This window comes from Petromyzon marinus, chromosome 55 (assembly GCF_048934315.1).
Source record: "Petromyzon marinus isolate PM22_M1 ecotype Great Lakes invasive population chromosome 55, UKy_Petmar_22M1.pri1.0, whole genome shotgun sequence".
NCBI classification, from domain to species: domain Eukaryota; kingdom Metazoa; phylum Chordata; class Hyperoartia; order Petromyzontiformes; family Petromyzontidae; genus Petromyzon; species Petromyzon marinus.
The window spans coordinates 12,967,297-12,986,954 of NC_133721.1; the positions used below are offsets into that span (position 1 = coordinate 12,967,297).

Consider the following 19,658-nt stretch of genomic DNA (forward strand, 5'->3'; position numbering starts at 1 on the left):
ACAGGCCTCGCTCGCTCTCGAAGAGCGAGCGAGCGGGGATGACTCAGAGGCACGTGGAGGAATCACAGATGAGTGGGAATGCAGCAGAAGCAGCAGCCAGCGGGTGACAATTCAGCGCCGCTACCAACAATTGCCCAATCTCTGCAATCCGATATGTATATAGATATGTATTGCGCCAATTGCGGTTTACACATTTTATTTCTTCTCATGTTACGAGGTGGAGCACTGGGATTTAAAACATGTTATTTATTTTCTCATCAATGCACGTTAATTGGTGTTGCTGCAGCGAATGGCACTATGCTATGAAGCTGTCCATGGTTAACTTCGGTGGGGTGGGTGGGTGGCGGGGATTGTGGGTGGGTGGGTGGGAGGGATGGCGTGGATTAGTGGGATTGTATGTGTGGGTGAGTGGGATGGGGTGAGTGGTTTTGGGATGGGTGGCAGGGAGTATGGGGTTGGATGGGGTGGGGGTGCCATGGGGTTAAATGGAGGGACTAGGGTGGCTGGAATCGTGTGGGGTGGTGAGGGAGATTGGATGGGATGGGGGGGGGGGTGCATGTGGGTGGTTATGGGATGGGGTGGGTGCGGGGTAGGGTGGGGGGATAGGGTGTGGGTGGCTGTGGGTGATGGGGTGGGTGGATGGTGGGTTCCATCATCAAAACAACCCCCTACCTCCTCGCGGTGCCGGACGGGCAACTCTGTCGTGGACAGTGCTGTGGGGGGAGGTCCAATTGTGATTGGCTCCTCCCCTCATGGCATATGTGTCCACCACAGGGGCTAAACGGGGGCTCTGGATGGGTGCGAGGGGCTGGTAACAACTCCACCTTCAATTAATTACCACTAAACCGCGAATTAAGTATATAACTAATAAGCTTGTGCCGGAGGCCCCGGGGGACCAGGCGTCTATGACGTCTCCTGGCCAAACCCCAATTGGCGGAGCCAGGAGATTGAATATCTACCCTCGGGGCTCCTCCAGAAACAACGAAAAACCACTAAGGGTGGCCACATGGAATGTTTGAACGCTCACTGCGGAGGAGAGGCTGCCACTCCTCTGTCGGGAGCTGGACCGGTACCGCCTGGATCTATGTGGCATTCAGGAGGTCCGGTGGACCGGCTCTGGCTCCTGCCACCATGAGGGGTGGACAGTCCTCTACTCGGGGCAGCAGACTGCCAAACAACAGGGTGTGGCTCTTCTTTTGAACAAAAGAATGAAGGGGGCATGGGAGCATGGCGGTGAGGTGTGGGAAGCTGTAAGCCCCAGGCTACTTTGGGCTCGCCTTCCCATCAACCGGAGGTGAGGAATGGTGGTCGTGGTTACTTATGCCCCCACCGAAGATGAACATCCGTGGAGGGATGCAGGCAAAGCCGATGAGTCAGATGCCTTCTATGACCTCCTGTCACATGTGCTGGCTAAAGTGGCCCCTCGGGATAGAGTCATCATGTTGGGTGTTTCAATGCCCGAGTTGGTCATGATACTGGCACCTGGTCTGGAGTGATTGGAGGGCATGGGCCAGATCAGCTCAATAACAACGGTAGGAGGCTGCTAGATTTTTGTGCAGCCCATGGGCTTGTAATTACCAACACGCTGTTCCGGCATCGGCGCATCCACACAACATCATGGATGCATGCCGGGTCCAAGCAAGAACATCTGCTGGACCACACAGTGATGGAGAGCGGATGCGAGCCCATGTCTTTGACACCAGGACCTACCGTAGAGCTGATCTGCCCTCTGACCATCTACTAGTCATCTGTAAGAAGCGCCTGCCATTCATCCACTCCGGTGGTGGGTGTACACCCAGGACCCCATTCCAACCTAAAGTGGCCTGGTCTCAGTTATCTGATGAAAGTTGCAAGCGAGAATTTCATCATCGCTTGCGGCTGGGGTTGGCATCGTCCCCGACTCCTCCTGATGTCGAGGGTAAATGGGCGAGGTTTAGGACTGTGACTCATGCAGCTGCAATGGCTGCTTTGGGTACGCGGTCCAGACCTCCCCAGAGACCCTGGCTGACAGAGGAGGTGTTCAGGATGGTTGAGAAAAAGCGACAGGCCCACTGTCATTGGCTACAGAATCCCATGTCAGAGAATGAGGAGGCTTACCGCAGCCTTCGCTCGGAGATTCGGAGAGCCGTGAGGCGCTGCAAGGATGGGTGGTGGTCAAAAAAGTAATCTGCAGCACCACACCTATTACCATCATTAGGGGAAAAAACGGTGACCCAATCTCCGACCCCCAGGAACAGGTTTGCAGATTTGCTGAGCATTTCTGTGAGGTCCTGGGGGAGGGAAAATCCCTCAGCCAGGAAAACATCGTGGCACAAAGTGAGGATGACCCTGCTGAGGCTGCGGTGCCTCAAAAATTGGAAGAAGTCACCCCCTGTGAGTGTCTGGCTGAGGTGCCATCTGTTGAGGAAGTACTGAAGGTGATCCGGAGTCTGAGACCAGGAAAGGCAGCGGGCAGAGATGATCTCCCAAGCGAAATGCTGAGGGAGGGCGGCGTTTGTGCACAGACTGCCTTATATGACATCATAACAACAGTCTGGACCACTGGACGGGTTCCGCAGGATTGGAAGGATGCCCTGGTGGTCCCCCTTTTTTAAGAAGGGGGACTGCACAGACTGTAACAACTACAGGGGCATCTCACTCCTCAGTGTGCCGGGAAAGGTCCTGGCAAGGATTATTCAACATCGCCTTGCCAGGCACGCTAAGGAGAGGCTTGCAGAGCCCCAATGCGGTTTCAGGAAAGGGCGGTCCTGCACAGATGCCATATTTTCTGTCCGTCTGCTACAGCAGACGTGTAGGGAATTCCAACAAGACCTACATCTCTGCTTTATTGACCTGGTCAAGGCCTATGATACCATCAGTAGGCCTGGTCTCTGGGTTGTTCTTCGTGCTTTTGGAGTACCTGACCATCTGCTCACGATCATTAAGGACCTTTATGATGGTGAGCGGGCCCGGGTAAAACTACGTGGCCGGGAGTCAGAGCCATTCCCTGTACACCTTGGGGTGCGACAGGGATGTCCTCTGGCTCCCACATTATTTAACATCTATTTTGACCACGTAGTTCGTGAAGCCTTCAATAGCTGTACCAGGGGAATCTCCATATGGTAGAGATATAATGGGAGGCTGATCGATGCCCGGGTGCGGTCAAGGGATGGCTCCCTATTGCTCAACCACGTTATGTATGCTGATGATTTGGCAATAGCTGCTCCTTCAGAGGAGGAGTTGGAGACGCTGCTGCTGAGACTGGAGCGTACCACTAAGAGGTGGGGCCTTACCATCAGCCCCACCAAAACTAAGCACCTGTCTGGGCATTTTGTACCATGGGACACTCCACCCCCACAACTCCCAATCGGTGATGGGGCAGTTGTGGAGAGAGTGGAGAGTTTCCCATACCTGGGCAGTGTGCTTGTGACTGGCTCCAGTTTAACAGCAGGGGTCTCACTCCGAATCAGTCGAGTGGCAAAATCTTTTCATCGGTTGCGTAACGCTGTGTGGAAGCTACCTGGTCTGTCGCTCCGCACTAAGCTTCAGGTCTTCTCGGCCACGGTCATTCCATCCCTTCTCTACGCTTGCGAAACGTGGACCCCCTAATGGAACATCTTCGCTGGTCAGAAACATTTAGGCTGGCCTGCCTACGATCCATCCTAGGTTTAACCAGACTGGATTGTGTGAGCTCACAAGTCCTTGAAAGATCTGGGCAAAGTCCCATCGGTGAGCTCCTCCGGCGGGGAAGGCTGCGATGGCTTGGTCATGTAGCCCGCGTGCCCAGCCACCGCATGCCGAAACAGCTTTTGTTCGGCCGGATTGAGGGGGCTAAGCGGGCGCGGCACGGGCTAGAGAAGAGATGGAGTGATGTGGTACAGGAGGACGTGGAGCTGAGTGGACTTGCCGATGACTGGTACCAGCGGTGTCAAGATCGGCCTCTGTGGAGGAGGCTTGTGAAGGACGCTACTGGGCAGTTGGAGGCAGTCGCCCTCCAACAACAAAGGAGGGCGGAGGAGCGACGCTCACAACAACGAGCGGAGAGCCGGGTGGCTAAAGCACAGCAGGTTGCCACAGTAGGGGGCACAGGTGGTTCATCAGCCAGTCATTTCAGTCAGTCGACCCGTGGCACCTGGGTCTGCCCCGTGACCTCCTGCCAGCGGGCGTTCGACACTTCACGTGGCCTCAGGGTGCACATAGCCTGGCACAAGCGTCGTGGTGACGTCACCACCACTTAGTGGCGAATGGCGGTTGTTGTTGTTGTTGGATGGTGGGTAGGTCGTGTGGGTGGGATAGGGTGTGTGTGGGGGGGGGATGGTGTAGGTGGATGGATTTGGGGTGCAGGCTTGCTGGGCTTGCCGGCCTTGCTGGGCCCTGCGGGAGGTTGCGTGTGTGCCGCTGTTCTCTCCTCACCTCTGCGTTGGGGGTCTCCGACACCCCCCCCCCCCATCTGCGCATCGGTCGGAGCGGACGGTCAGGCGTAACACAATGGTGTCTTGTGAGCGCTGGGGTGTGGGGAGTGGGGGGGGGGGGGGGTGCGCTCGCGCCAGGATGAGGGCAGGTAGGGGGTTATGGGAAAGTAATTAGGGGGACCAACCGGCTAGCCCGGAGTAATGGAGACGTGCTGAGGGAGAGGCAAGAATTTGTCCGGGCGAAAACACGCAGAGAGACAAATAGCCACCCCCCCCTCCCATCCCGTCCTGTGTAGCCTACACAGATTGTTGGTTTGCCTGTTACCCAATAGCTACTGTGAGGTAACTGCAGTATTCGTGTGCCGATTTAAAAACAGGATCGTCAGAAAACATCTCGGGAAAAGTGAATACTCGTCAGGCCCCCAGAGTTCAATCTGCCATCTCGTGTTCTTCCACTCTGTCTCCCTCCCCCCGCTATTTGAGCCCTATGAAGGAGGGCCATTGCCCGAAACGTCGCCTATCGCATACACCTGCCCTTTCGAGGCCACACGCGGCGTTATTGACGAGTGTGTTGAGTCTCCCCTCCGCGCGGATTGCGTGGGTGTTTTGACCATACTTCACCTCCCCCTGCGTCTGTGCCGGTTGATGAATGCATGTCGGCATGGAGATACAGCTCACGGCTGTCCAACTATATATATAAAAAAACTATTTAAATTTTACCAGGTACAGTCCACTGAGCTACGTAGCTCTATTTCAGAAGCGACTTAGCTATCACAAATGAGTGCTCAACCAAGTGGCTATTCGCGTGGAAGTGTACATGCCAGTAGCCAGATACTGAAAATGCGCAATGTTGATTCTAAATGTGGAGAGAAAAACTGGAGAACCCGGAGAAAACATCCACGCAACCACGGAGAGAGACACGCAAACTCCAAATATACAGCAGGCGTTAGGGTTGGGATCGAATCCATGACCCCCTGCATACCAGATGAGGAAGTAAAAACTCGCCACCAACAAAGTAGCCACACAGCCCTGTGGGCAACCTGTATGTTCGTGGTGGTCACCCAGTTCCGTTCAAACACTAGCCAGGCTCAAGACTTCTTCGCTTTGGATAAATAATGAAAGCGGGATGCATCCCAGGTGTTTTATTTGGATGCTTGTGTTGCGATCGAAACGTCGTGATTTATTTTTATTTTTCTAGCTACGTGACTTTACAGAAAGACCCAAAGAGTATGAATTCCTGCAGTCACGAAAGCTTTAAGTCAAGTTTCTCCCCCTGTATAGCCTAAAACAGTTGGAGGGCAAGTGCTTGTAAGTGAGCACTTATGAAGGCCAAACACGGCACACGAGGGGGGGGGGGGCAACTCCACGCCAGACCGCCTTTGTCTCTGAAGTGCTGATGTCCACACACACCACGCCAGGTAGTCATTAAGTCCGTCGAGTCATGTCACTCTCCACGGAATAGAATCACCGTCCTGAGCGGTGACCAATTGAATCGTGGCTGCCCTGCAGAGGGGAGGCCATTCATAGAGGATTTTTTTTATTCTCATCTAGTTGCGCAAATGAACTCGGGACTGGTCCGGAACAGACAGAGAGAGAGATCCGTCGCGGCTAAAGATGTTGGCAGAGCCGACCCAGAGGAGGAGGGAGAAAGGCCGAAGGCTACGGTTCATCGTCACGTGTTCCAATTGCCATCGGCGGCTACACGAGGCCTTGCCACTGGTGGCCGGCCGGTGGATGGGAACGGGGGACGGCGCTCGCTCGGCAGCAGCGAGCCACCTGCGTGGGGAAGACTCCCGGCACGGCCGTCGGATAGGGTCGGCGCAGCGGAGTTGGATGCACATTGTCCGACGAATTTAAATCTTTCCTTTCTTGGATTCCGTGGGGGGTGGGGGGGCGGTGGGAAATCGCTTTGCGTGCCACTCACAAAGGTGGGTGGCACTGCTGCCCCCCACAGTGGGATTCCCTCCTCCCACCCATCGTCCCTGTTCCCCCCCTCGCTCTGACGATAACAACCCTCGCTCAATTCAAGAAACTTCTCAACTCTCATCTGGTACAATTTTGACGGTGCCGTTTGTTGCTCGTGGCTTGACATTTTGGGCCTTTGGGCCTGCGCTCGGCAATTAAAATATAAATATATACTGTATAAGCACGACTTGGCTCTGTGTCCCCTACATGTAAATAAACGCGTGTTGGTCCATTAGCCCTTTGGCTTAATAAACCAATGTTGTTAGGCAGCAAACAAAGCTCTAAATTACAAGAATAACACCACCGCAACAGAAATGTCAACAGGACCACAATGCATGGCTTCAGGAGCCACTGTTCACGGTGGTTTGATGCAGTAACGCTCTTGACGCCTGGAAAATATCGGGCGGCGTTTGTTCATGCGAAGAAACGCTGGCGCGCACGACCTCGGATTGATATTTTATCCGTTCTTCTTTCTGGGGTGTTTAGTCTCTGAGCTTCCCTCTATCACCGAGACAAAAAATGCGGCCGTGTGGGGCGTCCACCGCTCTCGGCTGGGCTCACCCGACGCAAGAGAAGCAGCCTTTTTGAGACGAACGTCTCCTGCCAACTCCGTCCCACACGCCTCCAAACTCCGTCGCCAGACAGCGCGCGGGTAGCGGCGGCGAGACAAATGTTGTCCTTCCGTCGACACTGAGCAGGGGTAGGGGGGTGCCCTCTGCCCCCCCCGCCCGCCCTCTCTGCTGAAAGAGAAACAACAACAACAAAAAACGGGCAGAGGCTGTTGGTTCGCGATGTCACCCGAAAGGAATGTTTCCATTGCTGTAGGATCCCCGGGGTCGGATCGTGGCTCTGAGGGCCCAGAGCTCGAGCCGAGCGAGCGGTGTCGCGCCGCGCGACCTCTCGCGGGCTTCCCCCACCCCCCCGTGAGAGGCTCGAGGAAGGTTCCGGACGATCCGCAGGGCTTGAGACCTCGTGCCGAGGTCACCGCTCCCCACCCCCGCCCCCCCAAAAGTGTGCTTCTCCTGCTGGAACTGTACGGGGGAATCGTTTTTTTTCGTCGCGCCATCTAAGTTACCGGGTGGAGCGGCTGTGCAGCGGTTAGCGCGCCGAACTGACTGCGAGTTCGATTGGCTGGTGGCGGCTAACATCGGTGGCGATCGATATCCACTTCCCCTTCACCAGGCCACACTGACCAGTGTAGGGGAAGTATGATTGACGCGGTGTGGTGAAGGGCCTCAAAACTGGCTGTGGATTGACACAGCCTGGTACTTATCATCACGGGGCCACCAAAATGTAGGATGGTGAAACATTCATTATTATATTCTGAGCCTTAGTACAAATACAAACAATCACGGTGTAAAAGTTTGGCTTCCGGAAGCGGGCAAAGGCTTCCGCATCTAATGAGACGGTTCAAAATAAGACGACGCACTGTAACAGGGGAAGTCTGTGCATTGTGTTATATAAGATAATAAATAATGAATAGGCCCTTGTGTCAATTCACGGCTGGATAAGGGGCCCTCCCCCACGCCATTTCAGTCAAAGCAGTTCTTTGACCATACTTCACCACTCTGGTCAGTGCATGTAGGTGAAGATGGGGCGGTTTAGAGGGGAGGCACCCAGGACCGTTGTGTAGACGTCGCCAGCCCACTCATGTTCGCCGTGGCCAGGAATGAAAGTCAGGAAGGCAGAGTTCATCGAGCAGAGCGCACGGCCACTAAGTCACCTCTGTTGTTTTTACTTCACACCTGTCCCGCGCCTTTCCACCTTTAACAAATTTTGGTGAGAAAATAAATCACGCGTGGCATTGGTAAAAAAAAAGAATATATACACCAGAATCATCCCAGTGTTATTAAAAACACCGCGCGATTAAATACTAGCGGTGACGTTAGAATTAAAACCAATGTACAGGTGCAAGAATACTCGGTTGTGTTTTGTTTTCTCCGCGTCCATGCCGCCATTCACCGGTCACTTAGTTCACCTGTACGCGCTGTTCACCTGTACGCGCTGTTCACCTGAACAACGGGCGGTTCCCATTGGGGCATCGGGAAGAGCTCCTTAAGGGAGGGCATTGTACGCACTGCCCCCGCCCACCTCACTGCCCCCGCCCACCTCACTGCCCCCGCCCACCTCACTGCCCCGCCCACTTCACTGCCCCCGCCCACCTCACTGCCCCCGCCCACCTCACTGCCCCCGCCCACCTCACTGCCCCGCCCACCTCACTGCCCCCGCCCACCTCACTGCCCCCGCCCACCTCACTGCCCGCGCCCACTATCCGTGATCCTCGCTCTTGTCGCTGCAGTTCTCGCCGAGATGCAGAGTTTTAGTCGCAGCCAAAGTTGAAAATAAGCAACCAACTGTATCGAGAACATTAAAGCGCGCTTTGTTTTTGCACAACCTGCGGCCGTTTTCACCCCACGTCCAAAGTACATTTAACGTCACGCACTGATGTGCAGCTGCAGCAGCAACGCACGTGGTAAAGGCTCCGAGCTTGTTATCCGGACCGCCAAACTCAAAGGAACCGACCGCGTGGCCATGCGATCGTTTCGAAAACCGCCGACTGACGACGGAGGTGTGCCGTGCGTGCGTTGTGTTGTACACGCATCGAAGGAAATGCATTGTGGCCAAGGAAATCGGGCCCGTCTGTCATACGAATTAGGAGGAACTTGCAGGTGGTCATGCTCGGAAACAAAAAAAAAGTCTGTGCCACTTAACTGCAGAGGAGGAGCCTCTGGTCGGCAACGGGGGGAGTCCAAAGCACAAGAGCCAAAAGGGTCAAAGGGTCAGTGTCAACAGAGTGATAGGTTGTGTGAGCGATGGGTGCGCCAGGAGAGGGAACAGTGCACTCCTCGATGTGCAGGCACGTCCGGTAGCTGCCACAAGGGACCGGGCACCAGCTGACTCGCATTGAGCACCCATAAGCCTCGCATAGAGACCAAGAAACTTACACAGAGACCCATAAGCATCGCATAGAGACCAAGAAACTTACACGGAGACCCATAAGCCTTGCATAGAGACCAAGAAACTTACACGGAGACCCATAAGCCTCGCATGGAGACCAAGAAACTTACAGGGAGAACCATAAGCCTCGCATAGAGACCAAGAAACTTACACGGAGACCCATAGCCTTGCATAGAGACCAAGAAACTTACACGGAGACCCATAGCCTTGCATAGAGACCAAGAAACTTGCACGGAGACCCATAAGCCTTGCATAGAGACCAAGAAACTTACACAGAGACCCACAGGCTCACATAGAGACCAACATACACAGAGACCCACAGGCTCGCATAGAGACCAAGATACACAGAGACCCACAGGCTCGCATAGAGACCAGTGTACTCACGTGGAGACCCGCGTACTCGGACATGTACAGACCCCGCCAAACGCACTGCGTACCCGGACGTGGCGGTACGTCCGTCAGGCTGCTTGACGCCGCCGGTTGAGGACGGTGCCCAGTTCGTAGGTCACCAAACACTTGAGACTATCGCGACTTCTTCTGTTACTACTACCGCCACCACTGTTATTCTTCCTGGGGGCAGAGGGGGGGGGGGTTCCTCCACTTTTGATGTCAGACAGTCGACAGTCGCCCGGGGACCTCCACGGCCCGCGTGCGTTGTGCCGAACTGCGCACACACACACCGCTCTACCACACCACACACACACACCTATACGCCACACACACACCGCTCTACCACACTCACCACACAAACACCACTCACACTGCTCAACCACACCACACACACACCACTCACACCGCTCTACCACACACTCACCACACACACCACTCACACCGCTCTACCACACTCACCACACACACACCACACACACCGCTCTACCACACTCACCACACACACACACCACTCACACCGTTCTACCACACTCACCACACACACCACTCACACCGCTCTACCACACTCACCACACACACACCCCACTCACACCGTTCTACCACACTCACCACACACACCACTCACACCGCTCTACCACACTCACCACACACACACACCGCTCTACCACACACACACATTGCTGTACCACACACACACATTGCTGTACCACACACACACACCACACACACACATTGCTGTACCACACACACACATTGCTCTACCACACACACACACATTGCTGTACCACACACACACGCTGCCTTCCTGTGCAAAGCCCCCCCCCCTCCGGTTTTCTAGCCGGGCCCGGGCGTAGCAGCAGCCCGCAGTGTTTGTGTGATTTGGCCGGGGCGATCGGACCCGGTGGCATTTGCCTCTGTCGCGAAATTTCCTGCACCGCTCCGGTAGCCAAACGTTTGCGAGAGGGCTCGTCGTGAACCCGCAGCATTGTCAAGGCTCCCCGGGCTTGAACAAACACCGCCTGTTCTTTGTGTCCGAGTCGTGTTTCGCTGCTGGCTTGCCCCCGCGCTGAAGTCATTCGAGCGCTCTCGCCCGTTCCCTATTATTCGAGACGCCCGCCGCACGCGCGTCCAGGGGCCTGCGAGAGATGCCGGCCGGCCTCGGCTTGGCGCGGCCGTGGGGGGGGGGGGGGGGTGGCGGGGGGGAGGTCCGTGGGGGGGAGCGTTTACCCGGCAGTGGATAAATCATGGTTGATTACGAATAGAGTATATGCGTGTTTTTTTGCAAAGTCCTAAAGCGTTTTGTTTCGGTTCAAATGAGCATTGGGGCAATTGGTGACGGCTCATTCTTTCGTTTTCACGGCCCTGCTGAACCAGTGATGGAAATTTCACGTTCTTGTGGTGGGCGCGAGTACATCCTTAATTACATAATCATTATTGATGTTACAAATTCACGGACCTTTGGCACTCTCTTGCTTGATGAAGACCTTGGAAGTGTTTTGGCCATACTTCACCAGATTGATCATGGCCAGTTACTAAGCGCTATGACACTCCCCAGCTCAGATGTATATCGTCGATAAAGTAAATAACATTCATTAGCAACGGACTATTGGGGCAAGTGCTGTGTTAGCGAGCACTTAAAAGGGCCAGCGATGCACGCGGGAGAAGATGGGGTGGCCAGCACCACGCCCGCCCGCCCGCCCACCCGCCCGCCTTTAGCTCCATCTTGGCGATGTTTACACATCGCACCAGGTGCTCATTTGAGGCGTAGTCGACTTAGGGGACCGCTTCGTATAATTGTCACCGGTTGTTGGCCGTGAGCGGGAATCGAACGTGGGAATTGCCGGGTTCACGGCGCCGTGCACTATAACTGCTACACCGTTGCACGCAAAGACTCTCGCAAAGACGCACGCAAAGACTCTCGCAAAGATGCACGCACGCACTCGGGGCAGTCGGCTCGGTCGCGGCACTGCCCTGGCACTGCCCCAAACAGACGGCTCAGCTCTGGCTCGATCCGCTCAGTTGCTTCCAAAGACTCGAGTCTTAGTTGAGACAGGCGAGGCCCGTGGAGCTCAAAGGGGGGCTGTTGTTTGCAAGGGCGGCCTGCCCACCATGGCAGCAGTGGTTGCAGTTTGCACGGGGATTACGAGGGATGGATGGCCCGCTCCAGTAAATATTGTGAAATAAAATGCCACTTGCAAAACACGTTCAGAAAAAATAATTGAATAAGTAAACGGCAGCCTCCAGGAGGTTGGCCTGCAAAGAAGAGCAACAAGTTAACGGTCACAAAAAAAAACATCAGACGCACAGAGAATTTGCTATGCAACTTACAAAGTGACTCGAGGAAGTCGTTTGGTTTTGTCTTGAAGTACGCCGGGCGTGAACCGTCGGATCGCTCTGGGATGGCATTCGCGGATGCGCGAGTACAGTGAGGGAAAAAAAGTATTTGATCCCCTGCTGATTTTGTACGTTTGCCCACTGACACAGAAATGATCAGTCTATAATTTTAATGGTAGGTTTATTTGAACAGTGAGAGACAGAATAACAACAAAAAATCCAGAAAAAACGCATGGCCAAAATGTTATAAATTGATTTGCATTTTAATGAGGGAAATAAGTATTTGACCCCCTCTGCAAAACATGACTTAGTACTTGGTGGCAAAACCCTTGTTGGCAATCACAGAGGTCAGACGTTTCTTGTAGTTGGCCAACAGGTTTGCACACATCTCAGGAGGGATTTTGTCCCACTCCTCTTTGCAGATCTTCTCCAAGTCATTAAGGTTTCGAGGCTGACGTTTGGCAACTCGAACCTTCAGCTCCCTCCACAGATTTTCTATGGGATTAAGGTCTGGAGACTGGCTAGGCCACTCCAGGACCTTAATGTGCTTCTTCTTGAGCCACTCCCTTGTTGCCTTGGCCGTGTGTTTTGGGTCATTGTCATGCTGGAATACCCATCCACGACCCATTTTCAATTCCCTGGCTGAGGGAAGGAGGTTCTCACCCAAGATTTGACGGTACATGGCCCCGTCCATCGTCCCTTTGATGTGGTGAAGTTTTTCTGTCCCCTGAGCAGAAAAACACCCCCAGAGCATAATGTTTCCACCTCCATGTTTGACGGTGGGGATGGTGTTCTTGGGGTCATAGGCAGCATTCCTCCTCCTCCAAACACGGCGAGTTGAGTTGATGCCAAAGAGCTCCGTTTTGGTCTCATCTGACCACAACACTTTCACCCAGTTGTCCTCTGAATCATTCAGATGTTGATTGGCAAACTTCAGACGGGCACGTACATGTGCTTTCTTGAGCAGGGGGACCTTGCGGGCGCTGCAGGATTTCAGTCCTTCACGGCGTAGTGTGTTACCAATTGTTTTTTTGGTGACTATGGTCCCAGCTGCCTTGAGATCATTGACAAGATCCTCCCGTGTAGTTCTCGGCTGATTCCTCACCGTTCTCATGATCATTGCAACTCCACGAGGTGAGATCTTGCATGGAGCCCCAGGCCGAGAGAGATTGACAGTTCTTTTGTGTTTCTTCCATTGCGAATAATCGCACCAACTGTTGTCACCTTCTCACCAAGCTGCTTGGCAATGGTCTTGTAGCCCATTCCAGCCTTGTGTAGGTCTACAATCTTGTCCTTGACATCCTTGGAGGGCTCTTTGGTTTTGGCCATGGTGGAGAGTTTGGAATCTGATTGATTTATTGCTTCTGTGGACAGGTGTCTTTTATACAGGTAACAAGCTGAGATTAGGAGCACTCCCTTTAAGAGTGTGCTCCTAATCTCAGCTCGTTACCTGTATAAAAGACACCTGAGAGCCAGAAATCTTTCTGATTGAGAGGGGTCAAATACTTATTTCCCTCATTAAAATGCAAATCAATTTATAACATTTTTGGCATGCGTTTTTCTGGATTTTTTGTTGTTATTCTGTCTCTCACTGTTCATTTGGCGCACTGCCGCGCAAGAAAGCGAAAGGCTGGCTGGCAAGCCAGCCGGCAAACTCGAGAAAGAGAGTTCTCAATCAGGACGCAGCTGCCTGCGATGACTCGTGCATCGTAATCGCGGACGTGGACAAAGAGGAGAGGAGGCCATGGGGGATGCCACGGTGCCATTTTGCGATCTCCCCCCGTTTGAAACGGTGGTGCAAATTTATTGTAAATCCTTCCCCAGCTCTGTCCACCCCGGCAGTGGACATGGCTGCTAAAACGGGGAGCCGGTTGGCAGTCACGTGTGGTCGGGTACAGTGTGGGTAACTCCGACCTCTCTACCAGTGTGGAAGAGTAGGTCAAAAGCACCGTCCAGAGGGCCTTTCTCCGTAGGTTGGGGGGGGGGGAGGCCCTTCTGGCGGCAGTGGTGCGAGCCAGCGATTCCAGCACTGCGCCTCTGCCTGTCTCCATAACCAAAAGTTGGACGCCGCGCTGCTCACACGCCGTTGTTCCTTTTGCCCTTTCCCCCCGCCGCAGGTCATCCTGGTGCAAGTGAACCCCGGGGAGACCTTCACCATCCAGGCCGAGGACGGAACGGTGCAATGCATCCCCGGTGCGTAACCCTCGGGCTCTCGACCCCTCGTGCTTTTCCGTGCCCTCCCTGAGGTCTTACGTCGCTCGGCCTGAGCCTTCCTGCCGGGCCGCGTGCAGGCTTCGCTTCTCCGCCAGCTCGCAGAGCGAAGGATGTCCGATCGTTTTATCGATTTGACTGCTGTACCGATAGTTGCTGGGAACGGCTCGACGCACCGGATGACGCAAATTTAGTTTGCGCGAGCAAAAAAAAAATAAGCCCCGGCGCTGTTCGCTCGTGCGTGCCGCTGGACGGCAGGTGAGGGGCTGGACTTGGCGACACCACCAGCGTCATCGTTGTCGGCTGCTTCGCGCTGGTGGGCGGTGCTTGTGGGTGGAGGGGGGGGGTTTCCCACCTTCGGGCGGGAGGTGCAATGTTGGCATGGCCGTCATTGGGATCGACAAGACGAGCGTCACGCCTCAGTCGACCCAATCAACAGAGCTGCGCAGCTCTCCGCGCCCCACAATATGGCCACTCTGACGCGTCTCGTTGGATGACCTTTGCAAAGCCAAAGCTTCCGTGGCCCGCGACTCGTGGTGGTGTTATCGGTGGATAAAGGGTTCTTTTAAAACACCTGTGAAAAAGTGAATGTCTACATGAAGCAGCATTAAACAAATTTGGCAAAGGGGCCGTGACCGCCACCACCACCACCCCAAATGTCGCCGCGTTTGACAGGAGGTGGGCCGTAGCATAGTGCAGGCCACTCGGCTGGCTCATCTACCGAACTCTCCTCCTCTCTCTCCTTCTGATTGGCACTCCGGTTTGCACGGTTGGCGATGTACAGTGCACAAGTGGGTCGCCGCAAATGCGTGTATGTGTGTGCATGTGCATACAGGTATGTGCATGTGTCCGGGTGTGTGTGTGTAGTGTGGTGGTTAACCCGGCGACCCGAGTTCGATTCCCGCTCACGGCCAACACCAGGGACGATTATCTGAACCGGTCCTGGGCCTCCCCTAGGTCGACTCAGCCTCAAATGAGTACCTGGTGTGGTGGGTAAATATCGCCACTAGGGAGACAAAGGCGGCCGGGCGTGGTTCCTGGCCACCCACCCCCTCGTGTGCCGTGCCGGCCTTCATAGGTGCTCGCTAACAGCACTTTCCCCAACAATCTGTTCAGACTACATGGGGGGTCTTTGTCTCTGTGTGTGTGTGCGCTGGCGCGTGAGAGTGAGCCTGCGAGCGTGTATTCACGATGCGAGCGCCTCCAGCAACATGAGACACTTGCGAGTGGAGCCCAGACATTGTGAAGAAATAAACCCTCGGGGAGGGGTTGGGCTGGAACACTCCCCACATCCGCTGGCCGGGGAGGGGGTGCGGGGTTAAGATGATGGCCTGCAGATGATGCAGGGGTAACCGGGGGGAAACTCCGCGACAACGCGCGTAATTTAAGTTTATTTTGATTTGTTACACGGATGGATGGTCCCGTTTAGCCAGTTCACCACCCAGCCATTGCACACGGGGAGATCTGCGGTGTGCGGGAGCGCAGCAGCACCAGCAGCAACGCAAAAACCCAAAACGCCAAAACGTCAGAGATCGAGTACACCAGAGTCCCCAAGGGATATTGCACAGCAAACGAGGCGGTTGTACGGACGCTGAACTTCTTTCGGCGGTCGCGAACGAGGCGCACGGCGGCAGTGCGAGAAAGAGCAGTGCAGAATGTGTCGTCGCGAATTGCATCCATTCATACGCACGGGGATTCCGCTGCGCGCGATTCTGAAACGCGCGCTGTCCGTGAGCCCGATTCACATCCGAATCGACAAGTCAATCATTCGATGCCGTGTTGCACCCAGGGATTCGTTCCGCCCGATTCTGTCCCGGAAAATGTTTTGCACGCAACGTCCCAGTATACCGCTCGCTCTGGCGACTGTGGGCTCACCCGCCGCCTATTCCAGTCGAACCAGTGACCCCTGGAAAATATTTGGCGAGAAATGAATGCCTGGCTTACATCCCCTGCATGACAGGAGAAATGAGGAGTGAGGGAGACAGGAGGAGATACAAAATATATATTGTCGTCATTGTCAGCCATCGTTGATCCACTACTGTTGGATAAACACCTCCCAAAGTCCCCACCATCTCTCATGATCCTGCCATGTAATAATCCGCCTGGCACCGCACGTGAGCCGATTTCATCGCTCCGTCTGCTCGGCGGAGGTCCTCATTGTTATTTGCCATTGCCCCTCGTCGTCATCGTCGTCGCCAGCATCCCAAGCGACACGTCCTGCCTGATCTCGCTCGATTAAATATACTTAAATCGAAGATGTGCAATACATTCGTAATATATATAAAATGGAATATAAAGTATATTTAACAACGACGAGGACTATGGACCTCACCGGTAATTATCGGTTACATTTGCTCAACTTTGTTTGGATCGTGATCTCAGAAAGGAGAGGGAGACGGTGCATTTCTTCAGGAACTTCGGATGTTTTTTTTGTCTTGGGGTAGCTCCGTGGGGTGGAGGCGGTGTGATGTATTGCACATCACGCTGACTGTCGTTAGAATGAAGCCAAGGCAAGTTTCATCAATAAAACGGCGAAAAAAAACTGTCGTGCTGTCAATGACGCCGCAGTGTTGATCACATTGTGGTTTGATATTTCGGGCAATGGTTCTTGTAAATTAGCACGTTGAATCGTTCAGTGTACAGATAACACACGCTCGTGAGTAACGTGACGCACGCGCGTGTGAGTAACGAACACGTGTGCACACGTGTTTCCCGAAGTGTGTCGTGAGTATTGACAGACCCTGCGTTTCTTTGAAATGCATTACTCGCATAATAATCATGCATGGCCCTATTTGTCAATCCACTTCCACCCTACACCCCTATGCCGTGCTGGTCATGGGGGTGGTGTGGGGGGGGGTGACTATACTTCACCGTACTGGTCTGTGCGGGTTGGTTGGTGAAGTTGCTGAGTAGGGGAGTTGCTACTCGGGACTGCTTCAGATGTTGCTCGTCACTGATGTTAACCGTGAATCAAACTCGGCTCACCGGATTCAAGCGCAGAGCGCCAACCACTGCCACTGGAATCCCATGATCATAATAAAAACTGACATTGGCTACGAATGAGCAATCTGACACCGTATCAAATGATGAATTATATGTTGCTTATTTATCACACTGAATATGCCAGCTCTACGTGGTATACCTTGCCCCATCATGCAGCACTGATGTTGGCCGTAGGCTCAGAAACAAAGTTAGGGCGGCGTGCCAACCGTGATGCCCCCCCCCCCAACCCACCACCCACCCTCACCCACACCCCTTGACTTTGGAGGATGGAGCATCCCTCGGACTTGGCTTGGATTCCCCACCGCTCTGTCTCAAAGGGGCCGGTAATGATCGTGGATGTGGCACGGTCGCCCAGGGCAGATGCTGGCTCTCTCCAGCCGGAGGGCATTAAAAACAAACGTGTAACACGTGGCCCGGCCGAAGCCGCACTTCCCGCAAGGGATGGCGCGCATGTGGGGGTGTGCGTGGGCGCGTTCACGTGCGTGCGTGGGGAACGACGGTGGCGTTGGTGGGACAGCGCGCTGCGCTACGAACCCGGCGAGCCGAGTTCGATGCCCGTTCACGGCCAATATCTGTGATGAATATCTTAGCGCGTCCCGGGCCTCCCCTAGGTCGACTCGGCCTCAAATGGGTACCTGGTGCGGTGTGTAAACATCGCCACTGGGGAGACAAAGGCGGCCGGGCGTGGTGCTGGCCACCCATACCCCCACCGTAAGCTGTGCAGGCCGTTATAGATACTCGCTAGAACAGCGTTTGCCCCAACAGTTTGTGAGTGGCTATACAGGGGACACAAAATCGACGTTGTTGCTGCGTATAATTATTTATTAGATTCACTTTCAATAAAGAAACGTGAAACTTAAAGCGAATTTGCGATAAAAAAAAATTCTTTCCGCTCGACCTTCTTCTGCGTGAGAGTAAAAATCTACCGGCTCATGAATATTCATGAGGGGGGGAGGGGGGTGCGGCATGTGGAGTGACGTCACGCGCGTTACACACAAACAGACATTCTTGGCTCACTAAAGGCGGCCGGGAGCGGTGCGCGTCTCAACTGCTGCCCCCTCGCGCGCTCCCGTTACAAGTCGTCGCGGGCGCTCTCTCAGCGCTCTTGCCCCAACAGCGTTGCGCAGGCTACACGGGGGAGATCTCCGCCTCTGTGAGCGCGTGCGAGGGTTGGCGGTGGCTTTTGCGAGCCCCTTTTGGCCTTCGCCCGGAGTCGTTGTAAATCCGCCGTGACACCAGACACCCCCCCCCCCCACTCCATGTCCTGCCCCCCCTCCACCCCCCACAAGTCACGTCTTATCACCTCCTAAACCCAGGATCCACTCGCTTGTTTTCTATTCCTGAACTCGTTCGTCAGACGGAGTGAAAATGCAACACGTCCCACGAGTGTTTATATTTACTACGGGTGTAAAGATCCCTCCTCCCTCTTCGTGATTCCATGATTTGTTAGGGATCAGTGAACCCATGCCACCAGCTTCAGGGACAGTAGCCCCCTGCTATCCACTCCAACGCGAGAGGCCTTTTCGTTGCTGCTCAATTCACATTCACACGCAGGAGAGGAGGGTGAATTGTTGCGAATCCTCACAATTCGGGAATCTCAATTTCAGAATCGTAGCTCTCGTAATGCCACTGTGACTGTAGCGGCCTCTAGTGGCTGGAGGAATCCCATTTTACAGCGTATCTCGAGCGGAACAATCGAATTTAATTGATGAAACGTGCGTCGTTATGAACCATTCGTCATTGACGACGACGACAATGATAATAACAATGCCACGTTTTTCGAGGGGGAGAATGTGTGAGTGGTGGCGCGGCGGGTTAGCATCCTCTGCTACATCAGTGGCGAGCCATCTCTCAACCGGTCCCGCCAACCCGCACAGCAGGCCATGGTGGGCGAAGTATGGTCAACGGCATTTAGAGGCCCCATCACCCATGCAGCAGATTTACAAAAGTGAGCTGTTGGTTTTAAAAAAGTTTCCCCCCCCGGGCTCTTGGCGCTGCCGCCCCCCCCCCCCGCGTCCTTTTGCCTCATTAGTCTTCCTGCTCTGCCCCGACATAAACCAAGTGGGGCCCACTCCGCCCGTGCCCCACGTTGGCGGGGTTGTGTGTGCCGACCTGGCGCCGGGGTCCACCCCACGGGGTCCCGTAGGGAGCGGCCCGCGCTGGAAATCTCGTGAAATCTCGTAAAATCTTGCGGCCGCGGCGGCTGCAGTGGCCGGAGTCTGCAACCGAGTGCCGGCGAGGGAAGTTAAACTCCCCCCCCCCCCCCCCCGAATTTTATTTAAAACAGCCTAGGTATTACCTAACATCACCCAACAAAAAAAATCAGCGGCGACCGGCTCTTTTACTTATTTCCTGTTCGTAATATAAAAGAGTGGTGGTAGTGCAACGGTGAGCGAATTTGGCCAC

The 19,658-nt window shown here is 54.5% G+C and overlaps 1 protein-coding gene across 1 annotated transcript in view; it reads left to right on the top strand.

The window, feature by feature from the left end:
* LOC116954565 (fibronectin type III domain-containing protein 3B-like) overlaps window positions 1-19,658 on the top strand; it is a 188,037-nt gene that overhangs the window by 48,361 nt on the left and 120,018 nt on the right. Inside the window, 1 exon segment of the mRNA XM_076052376.1 lies at window positions 14,156-14,231. Within this exon segment, the coding sequence (XP_075908491.1) occupies window positions 14,156-14,231 (76 nt within the window).